Below are 10,238 nucleotides of genomic sequence, written 5' to 3' on the forward strand. Positions count from 1 at the left end.
GTTTGTTGGCATGAACAACTGCATATTTCAAAGGTATCTTGTCTTGGCTACAAGCCTGTATGTTTGGCATGCACACTTAAGATATCGCAGTATACAAGTGATAGAAAATACATTCTTTGAAACCAACTTAGCGACAAATCTTAATAGTTTGTTCCTGTTTTTTCGATGTCTTTGACTGTTAGGGATGACTAAATCAAATCCATACTGTGTTAATAAAATAGATTATAAACTATTAATTACTACCCACCATTTCCTTTCCTGTACACAAACATTTTCACATTTATAATAAAGAAGTGTTAAATATTATTGTATGTGTTAGACTAATGGTGTGAGTAGATGTTTTGCCCTGATGTAGTTCTCATCGTACTAAAGTGATTGACGATGAATCAGACTATTTCTCAGTTGATGCTAACCGATGGCTGTCTGCCACAGAGAGAGATGCCCTGTCAAGAAAAGAGGCTGAGTTACTTGAAGCAAAGTACAGGTCACGGCGTGACAGGAAGGTAGTTTTAGACTTTGCTGGAAGAAGAGTGATTGAAGAGGAAGACCATATTGGTATAGTAAAGAAATCGTACAAGAATATCCTATAGTTTCTGGTTACATGGGGGTTAACTTTATTTAGTTTTCAGCTTACATTTGCGTCATAAAATTTGGTTAAACACTATTCTAATATGGCTTCCATACTTGTACTTGTACTACTTCATTGTGAGAGGTTGTCATTTGTATGGCTGTATCCTGACTGGTCTATATTTAGACATGTATGACGGACAACACGTTACCATGGGATCACCTGACAAGAAGCATATCAACTCTACCACGACAACCACGGATGGTATTAGCAATCCAAACATTCCTGTGAAACCACCTCAAGTAAGGCTAGTTTATGTAAGTGTAATATCATGGTTGACTAGATGCTGCTTTTGATGCAGTTTATTGCCACTCAAGTTCACTCCTTCCCTGGCAATAGTACATCACCTAATTCGATCAACGCCACTATTGTTAGACTGCAAGACAATGCATTACAACAGATGAAGGATGAAGGTGATTACGTGTGTATAGGCTACTCCACCAATAGAACCCACACACAGTCCGGGTCATGTAGTCTATGCTAGCCTTACCTGGTGTAAGCCATACTGTTTACTGGAGCAGCCACACTATGGACATTAACTAGGTTTAGGTTTCCATGTGTTACCAGACACCACTGGTGTCTGTTCTACTGTGTATATGTGTTTTGTTTAATATGTTAAACTGGATTAAGAGATGATTTATTTTATCTCATTAGACAATTTGTTGTTAAACATTGATGCTTGTTGTCTTTATTACATCAGTTGTAGTTATGCTAACCACATTGTGTCAGTGTGTGTATGCTGCATGTTGATACACTGACAAACATGTGTGGACATTTGATGAATGCTTTCAAGTGTGGGGGCTAGTGTCACAGTAAGGGCAGAAGGAAATATCATATACTCGTGTGCACACTCACAGAGACTATACACACTAACATGCACGCACTAAATACAACACATCATGCACGCATTACATACAACACACCAGACCACAAACACAATACACACACTTACAATACACCAATATGGCTTTATTAGTATAGGCTGTCACACCTTCCACAGCTGTATCAATATATTGACAGTATTAACAGACTAGATTTTAATGAGCTTCTTTTATATTTGTAGGTAAATGTCTGAGTATGCACCAGCCCTGGGCCTCTCTATTGGTGATGGGGATCAAGAAGTAGTTAATATTGTTGTAGTGTCAGGCTACATTGATGATGTCACTGTAGACATGAGGGGCGTGTATGGTACACACCACATCGCGGCCGCTTGTGGATAGCAGCCACTCGGAAAGAAGCTTCCAGAGAAGACATTAACACTTTAGAGCAGCTATACAAGTCTCTCTATGCTGGTTAGCAGTGAAGCCATGTTATACACTAAGTATAATATATATTGAGCAATATATAGGTACACATTTTGTTTCAATTTGTAGTGATTCAACCTCAACACTTGTTCACATTTCAATAAGTGCAATTGTTAGCTGCAGCCTTTGAAGTCACTTATAGACCTGTAGGGTATCTCACAGCTGTAATACTGTACACTTTAATGAATTCAATTTTAGGAAGCCACACTTGAATGATAACATGTCAGTTGTGATGTGTGTCATATGCTGAATCAATCATTTTGTTAGTCCTTGTACTCCCTCCAACACATGTAATTGTTATTGGCTCCCACTGTCATATGGCTTCATAGCAACCACTACTTCTGATTTCTGCTGCTATCTTAACAACCACCTGTGGAATGTTAATTACCACTCATGAATTAAATGTCATAACAGAAAGGCTATGAAATTCAGTACATGTACTATAAAAACAAGATGAGTTATGTCATTGTATTCCAGTGTAGACCATTGCTCATTGATATGTACCATATCAACTGACGTTATCATGTTTCTCTTGTCATGTTTAGGAAGGGAGATCACATTTCCTACTGAATATCCTACAAGCTGTTTATTGGGCAGTGTAGAAGTACTTGACTGTCTCTCTCAAGATGAGTACAGGGTGCAGGTGAGCCTACTAGGCTCCATTTGAAATGAGCCACTAACTGTTTTTATTGCTTATTAAACTACTTCATTAACTAGAATGTATTCAGCCCTTAGTCATAGTGTCTGTTGCCATGGGCCTCCCCTTCATGTTATACTGAAATGGCTTCCGTGGTATAAACTGCCACCTAGCTTGAAAGGTTTCATTACACATGACATTAACTAGAACATCTTCACTATCAATGTATGGCTTCTCTCCTAGCAACTGTGTTGGTTACATCACTGACTGTTTAGTGTTGTGTGTATGTTGTGGATATTTTCAAACATTCTATTATGTGTGACTTCAATAGGAAACCCTGCACATGTTAAGTACACCACCTGACACTAACTGACTGACATTCCTTAAATGGGCTGCTGCTATTCTTTTCTACAGCATCCTAATGGGGAATCTGATTCACCATATGTCCTACTGACTGATAACCAACTGCACTTGACAGTGAGGCTTCGTGTGTCTGGCAAACACAAGTTATGTAAGTTATGCCTACAAGATCTACCAAATGTAAACATACACTCCTCCTCTCCAAATGCCTACATAAATTCCATTGTGTAGTGTAAGAACTAAGACTGGAGTAGATTGTATGACTCTGTCATATCCTTATAATATTCATGACAATTTGATCACTAAACACTTATCCTCTTTTGTGCTAGGGAAACTGCCAGCAGACATTCATGGTGCAGCGAAAAGACAGTTACAAGTCTCTAACAATAATATTGTATCATAATACTATTTCTTTTGTATGAATAAAACTGTAATATGTGAGCAAACAGCATCAAATTAAATAAAAACACTTTACACAATTATATAAAATACATCCAGCATTATTAAGTTAGCTTTACACAGAAGAAAAAAGCGTTACAAGTACTACTACACAACACACAATGATACAACAGCACGAATTAACACTACCAATGTCTAGAGATTGATGCTGCACACTTTTAAGTGTCTGATGTGTATGTCATATCTTGTCATGTGGTTATTTCAAGTGATGAGTTGTTCTCTGTGCGTGTGTTGATGTGGATGAAAAGAGATTAACTTGATGATGCTACAAGGAAAAGAACAAATACCATGAGTCATCAGATGACATGAGATGTGATATAACAAGTATGGGGTTAGCTTTAAAAGCAAATCTAGTGCCATTAGAGGGAAATTCTGATAAAAATATTATTACAAACTATGACATCACTATAACTTACTTGAGCCACTGCTAACTGCTGTTACTGGTTGACTGCTGAATACTGTAAAGTACAGAAACAAGACATGATGATGTGTGACAGGAAAAACACACAAATTGAATCACTTTGCTACAAGACTTGGTTATGACCACTAGAGCATGGAATGTATGAGGAGTGTAGCAACCTATTGACACATCAAAGGGATAGTTGACTTCAGGGAATAAGTTTATGCATCCAATTGCTAACTGAGGTAGATGATTGTTGAGGTCTTTAACAGCCATTGATCACCCTATAATTATGGTAATGCCAAGGGAGCCAACAAAATTGTTTCTCAGAACACCTTTAGCTTAAGGATGGGGGATTGTTATAATGCAATTAAATCCTTTAGGTAAAAAAGGGTATTGATTGAATGCTAACACCACTAATACTATAAGTACACAATAAAGAAGCCAAGTGTCATCACCAGGCTGAGGTGTAAAGTGATTCTGCTGATCTCATCAACTTACAGATGGTGGTAATATGGAGACACAAACTGCATGGGAGGTGCTCCTGCTGCAGCTGCTGCCGCTATCGCTGCAGTGTAAGGATTTTCAGTAGCTGCTGCCATCTGGTGCGATTGCTGTTGCTGTTGTTGTTGCTGGAATGCTGCGATTTGTTGCTGTTGATGGTGCATCAGTGCCAGTATTGTCTGAGGGTCCATTTGCTGTTGCTGCTGCTGTTGTTGCTGCCACATTGCCAACAGCTCGGGAGTGACTGCTATCGGGAGACCACTGCGCTGCAACTCCAAGCTCTGCTGCTGTTGTTGCTGCTGTACCAAAGCCAGCTAAAATATACAAATTACAAGTGTAAATGCATGCTTTACAGAACACCTAAATTGACACATACCTGCTTGAGCCATTCATCCGGTGAAATGAGAGGTATCAGTGTGTTCCGCATCATTGGGTTCAGCAGTTGAGCATTCTGTTGTTGAGCAGCTGCAACTACTGCAGCATTCTGTTGAGCAGCAGCAGCAGCAAGCTGCTGAGTGAATTTCTGTTCTTGCTGTTGTTGTTGCTGTTGCTGTTGTTGCTGCTGCTGTTGTTGTTGCTGCTGCTGCTGTTGTTGTTGTTGTTGTTGTTGTTGTTGTTGTTGCTGCTGCTGCTGCATTTGTGCCAGATATGCCTGTAGAACTGTCTGTTGATTCTGCTGCTGCTGCTGTTGGAACATTTGTAAGACACTTTGTGGATGTGATGGACTTTGCTGTTGTGGTTGCTGCGGCTGTTGTTGTTGGCCAGGGTTATTACCAATCATCTGAAATGCAGCACTACCACCAGAGCCTCCACTACTGACTGCTGATGATTGTTCACTGCCATGTGAAGAACGCTTCACTGATGAAACAGTACTTGTCTTCTGACTAGCTTCTCGTGATTCAAGTGTACCAACTGCAGGTGTTGGTCCCTTATGCTGAGCATGCTCCTCCACTGGTGATGGCTTGTGCTGCTCAGCTGTTGCAATGTGACTACTCCACATGACATGAGGTTGTTGCTGTTGTACTGTACTGGATGTGGAAATGGTTGGGCGTGTTAAGTTGGCTATCGTATGACTTTGTTTTTGGTGCTGTTGGGCATGCTGCTGCTGGGACACTTGGAATACTTGCTGTTGTTGTTGCTGCTGCTGCTGTTGTTGTATTTGCTGATGTGCAAGTGAACCTGGTTGAGGTTGTTGTACATTGATCACATTTGTGTGTTGTGGTAATGCATGGGGCCAGCCAGCAGGTTGAGAGCTGCCACTGGGAACTGTCACAGGTTTACCACCCAGTTGCTGTTGATGTGATGAAACTTCTGGTGACCTTACTGTACCTCTGGAATTGCGATATTTAGATGGACGGTTCTTGTTATTTTTTAATTTCAGTCCTCCTTTAGGTGAGTCCGTGAGTGGCTTAAAGTTTTGATCATGTGATCTATTCTGATCTGGTGTAAGCCGGTTGGGATCATGTGATCTACTAGCCGGAGATAAAGCAGCCGTTGTACTAGACACAGTCTGAAAAGATGGCATAGTGTGAGCTAAAGGTAATTGTAAGGAGGATGATGTTACTTGTGTCACTGCAGTGGTGAAGGCAGGAGATCTAGCTCTTGATACTAACTCGGTTGATGGTGAACTAGTACCAGTTAGAGATTCTGTCTTCTTGGGAAGTTTTTGTTTTGATATGTGCTCCTTGAGATGCTGCTGTACATCTTCATTCTTCCATTGCCTTTGCTGAGGTTTACCATGGTGTTCTTCTTGTAATTTCATTTGGTGGTCTTGCAGATGCTTCTGCTGGTTCTGGTAACTCTTCAGCTGTAGGTTAAACGGCATTGGCATTTTTTCATCATAACGGAATCCTGGATAGTTGGCAGCAGCCATAGCTAATTGTTGTTCAGAACTATGAGACACTGGTGGTGCAATCCTGGTGTTGTCTGAAGCTGGTGAATCAATGGGAGCAAATGGTGGCACATAATGTGGATGCTTACCACCAGCATCTGTATCAGGCTGAGAAGGAGAATAGTCTCTGCCAGTGTAAGGATTTGATGGTTTCTTGATGGTGTTTGTGTTTTCCAAGTTATTGTTTTTTCTCTTCTTTGGCAATTTCCTGGCAGCGACAGCAGTTTGTGGTGAATACTTCATATCAGTCACGCTACCAGGTATTCTCTGACAACTCTCATGATCACTAATCTCATGTTTCACTAAGGGCGCAGGGTCAAATGGAGACAAATGATCAGTCACTGGCTTCCCAGCAGCACCTAAAATACCAGGTTTTCCACTTGATGGTAAAACAGCAGTTGAGAGTTCGCCATGTGGAATGGGCGACTTGGAATGAAGACTGTTAGTTTGGTCATGTTTAACAGATGACGACAATGATGGCTTCAACACTGAATGACTTTCAGGTGGCACATGGTCAACACCTGGTGAGATAGGAGTCAAATTAACACTGAATGATTTGGGACCAATTGGTTGGAGTGCGGGAGTCTCTGGTGGGTGAACACCTCTCGACTCTTCTGATTTATTGTTGGCCTTAGCAATCGACTTCTTCATCTGGCGTTCAGTATGCTTGTTTGAGTTAGTGATAGTCTTAAACTTCTTCCTGTGAGTGCTGACAATAGAACCAGACCCGGAACTGTCACTATTGTGGTCATCATCATGATTAATATTAGCACCAGCTGGAGCATACTGTAACGTTGCTATGCCGTTCTCTGCCTTCACAACATTCTCTTCATTAAACATGGACACTTTGTCGGGCTTGTGGTCCTCGTGCACGTTTTCTGACACCATCGGTTGTCCCGATATTCCACAGTCCAGTACACACACTTCTTGTGAAGACTGCTGGTCACTCAGATCATCTTCTCTTGCACGATTACTACACATTATTCCTTGTGAAGGTCCCAGTGGTGACGATGTGATTGAGTTCATTGAGAAATTGACTCCTTTACCACTGCCACTAAGAGATTTTCCCTTTTTATGATCACCACTGTCTAATGAAGCTGACATTGAAGTGGCTACTTCCACCAAAGTGTTCAAATTAGCACACTCAGTTGTGTTTGAATGGTAAGTGTATGAAGACTGAGGACTGGATACCCCATTGGGACTAATAGTACTTGGGGTGCTGTGAACTGAATGAGGGGCACTGTCCTTCTCAACAGCATCATACATGGCAGCTGATGTGAGTAGCTGCGGTTGTAGTGGCATTATGGTAGATGACTCATCTGGAGTAGCTGGCATTGACTCAGGAATAACTTCATCAGAGTTTGTGTGTGTGTCTGTCTCAGTAGTATCCATTTTATCAGCAACAACCATCTTGCTAAAAACTGGGTTAAGACTACGTGGCGGACTTTTAGGTTTGTTGGGCACTTCTTGAACTGGATAAAATCCATTGATGGGTTTCCCTGTGGTAGTGTGGACATGTTTGGGTGCTGGGGACGGTGAACGTGAAGTGTAGCCTCGAGCAGCATCACCCATCTCACTAGCATCACTAATATCAGAGTAATTGTCTGCATGTACTTTTGGTTGTCCTTTAACGGTCAATAACGACTGCTTGTCATATTCTTGTTGATGACCCGTGGTCTGTTTGACCATTCCCGGATCACTTTGGTCATCATCGTCAACATTAACTTGTTGATTATTGTCCACTTCTTGGCTATGCAGTGGCTGAATGGGAAATTGAATCTGGGTTAAACTCCCTCCAGCCAACCTTGAAAAAAAAAACAACAGTAGTATACACATTGGTACTGACAAATTATCCACTCTACATACTTGGGAGGAGCCCACTTGTGTTGGCTGTTGTCTATCAGGGAACCAGAATACACTGCATTGCGCCATTGCACATTGACTATCAGAATTCCTGTGGTGAAGCAATACCATATATGAATTATTAGTGGGTTATGTGGTAGTGCATGCTGGTGGCAAGGTTATGCCAAAAACCAGTGACACAAACCCTTGACCACAAGTTATTTTTAGAAAAAACAGTGTGACAAGCAGATTAGGCCATGTCATAGACAGCTGGTTAACATGGTTACCATGTACAACATGCATGGCTTCGTTTCATGAATTTCTCTCTGTAGTGGCAAATTATGCATAACACCATTGACCACAAAAGAAATCAGCTAAAAGGCATCACAAAGTGTCACTAAGGCTTCCCTATTCAGAATCCCATTTCACAAGAATGTTCAACTAGAGGCAATACCATGCAAACAATTTCAAACATAGTTAAGACAAGATGTGCATTTACACCATCTCATTAAAGGGGGGAATATCAAAAGCTCAGCACAAACAAGCTAAAACACTTACAGAGTCAAGCCAGATAACATGTAACAATAGAGATAGCTGTTTGGTTAAGTCATCTTTCAACTACCATGTAAAGATAATAAAGCTCATGGACACAGTACAAATAAGGAAGTACACTACATTTAACAAAGGCTGTGGGTTCTCAATCATTGCCACATAATGTAAATTACATTGGCTTCCATAGTAACAACATTAGCCAAAATTCTTTTGTCATCATTGCCTAGCAACAAGTTGGCAGGTGGTCTAGGCTCTTATATTGGTAGTATTTACAAGAAGCCATTCACAAGCCAATAACACAACATAGTAAATTTCAAAGGAACTACTGTAAAATTCGATTATGTGAAACCCACCAACTTCAAGCCAGACAAAGCAGGTAATGTGCTGGTATAGTATGACATAGAATACCACACATACAATAGACGTCCTCCTACCTTCAGATTCTTGACAAACAGTAGCTGACAATGTTATAGGTGTCCCTGTGGAGAGATATGGTCCTGACGTATTTCCTAGTGGGTTAGGTAAGTATGGACTGTACACAGCAGGGTTCCAGCTTAGAGCTGAAGCAAATGGAAATGGGTAGGAAGCTTGTGCAGCCTCAGACTTGGCCATGCTGTTGCTAACAGATGTTTGTGGCTGTGGAATATTCAAATAATGAGATACATATTAAGTAAAATGGCGCTTACTTTAACTTTCCCACCCATGAAGCCAATTTCTGGTGAGATCACTGAAGATGTTGAGGAGTCTTCTTGGCTAACAGGAGCAGCGATAACATTAGGTGGCTTGTTTTTCTTGTGGCCTTTTTCTTTCGGAGCGGGACTCCTTCGTCTTTCGCTCTTGTTACTCGACAAAACATGTAACTCCTGCGAGGTATGTTCTTTGTGTCCGCGCGAAGGAGACTTTCCGGGTGTTTCGCGCTTCTTTGAGTTGCTAGCTGTTTCCGTATCACTAATATGTTCATCTCCGCTGAACGATATCTTTAAATTTCTCGGCGACGAGCCAGCACTGCTTACGTTGGACGCAGGACTTCTAATGCCATCCATTTCCCTATCATTTCCTGTGCAGTCATAATAATAATATACGTCACCACAAGACCAATTAACATGTAAGGTAAATACCAGACCACAAATCACATTACAAGCTCGCCCACTTATTTCCAGCACAAATAGCGGAAGACACATAAATGCATTCCAAGAGGTAATTTGATCATGGTTGCTCCGATTATCACCACACACACAAATAAAGTCGGTCCTACTTACACCGGTTGACAAAGGAATTGTGACAGTACGGGCGAAAAGTTATCGCCATTTCTTCACACAACATAAATAAGTTCACGACTCAACAATTTATCACTCACCTGTTGAACAGTTGCTCTTCTCTTGTATACAAAAACAACGCTAAACAACTTCGACGTAGATATTCCTCAAGTACTTAACAACGACAAACACTAGTTTCTTACAATAAAATAGTCATCAGCACACGAAACAACTTTACAGCGATAAGTTCTGTCTAGTGTATCTTCCTGCAGTACCTACGTCTTCGTAACAAACTCACTGAAGGTTTCAACATAAGCGTTAAAGCGTATACGAAAGGCGACAAACAATTTAAGTGTTGTAACAGTCACTATTGAAAAAAAAAACTAATGCAATGACATCATAATT

At 40.9% G+C, this 10,238-nt stretch overlaps 2 protein-coding genes across 4 annotated transcripts in view; one reads left to right on the forward strand and one right to left on the reverse strand.

Moving 5' to 3' along the window:
- LOC136262470 (activating signal cointegrator 1-like) overlaps positions 1–3,401 on the forward strand; it is a 10,401-nt gene extending 7,000 nt beyond the window's left edge. For 2 of the 3 annotated variants that reach the window (XM_066056748.1, XM_066056749.1), the window contains exons 8-15: positions 356–555; positions 755–870; positions 912–1,041; positions 1,692–1,749; positions 1,799–1,920; positions 2,478–2,575; positions 2,984–3,080; positions 3,259–3,401. In XM_066056748.1, the coding sequence (XP_065912820.1) occupies positions 356–555; positions 755–870; positions 912–1,041; positions 1,692–1,749; positions 1,799–1,920; positions 2,478–2,575; positions 2,984–3,080; positions 3,259–3,332 (895 nt within the window). In that variant the 3' untranslated portion in view covers positions 3,333–3,401. The remainder of the gene's footprint in view (positions 1–355; positions 556–754; positions 871–911; positions 1,042–1,691; positions 1,750–1,798; positions 1,921–2,477; positions 2,576–2,983; positions 3,081–3,258) is intronic. The other variant, XM_066056750.1, reaches the window with a different exon arrangement.
- LOC136262438 (uncharacterized) lies at positions 3,322–10,218 on the reverse strand. Its single transcript, XM_066056710.1, has 8 exons — positions 9,935–10,218; positions 9,264–9,634; positions 9,012–9,213; positions 8,050–8,137; positions 4,669–7,987; positions 4,290–4,606; positions 3,805–3,846; positions 3,322–3,653 (listed from the first exon to the last, which is right to left on the reverse strand). Exons 2-7 carry the CDS (start codon positions 9,618–9,620, stop codon positions 3,816–3,818), a joined length of 4,314 nt encoding a protein of 1,437 aa, XP_065912782.1. The 5' UTR covers positions 9,621–9,634; positions 9,935–10,218; the 3' UTR covers positions 3,322–3,653; positions 3,805–3,815.
- Positions 10,219–10,238: the final 20 nt, after the last annotated feature.

The sequence above is a fragment of the Dysidea avara genome, chromosome 7 (genome assembly GCF_963678975.1).
Source record: "Dysidea avara chromosome 7, odDysAvar1.4, whole genome shotgun sequence".
Lineage (NCBI taxonomy): Eukaryota > Metazoa > Porifera > Demospongiae > Dictyoceratida > Dysideidae > Dysidea > Dysidea avara.

Bases quoted from the DNA above. Each gene is read 5' to 3' on its own strand.
- LOC136262438 (XM_066056710.1), bottom strand. From the start codon at position 9,620: ATGGATGGCATTAGAAGTCCTGCGTCCAACGTAAGCAGTGCTGGCTCG. The intron at 9,214-9,263 runs GTAAGCGCCATT...AATATTCCACAG, and splicing joins TCATGGGTGGGAAAGTTAAA to CCACAAACATCTGTTAGCAA. The intron at 8,138-9,011 runs GTAGGAGGACGT...GCTTCACCACAG, and splicing joins TGTTTGTCAAGAATCTGAAG to GAATTCTGATAGTCAATGTG.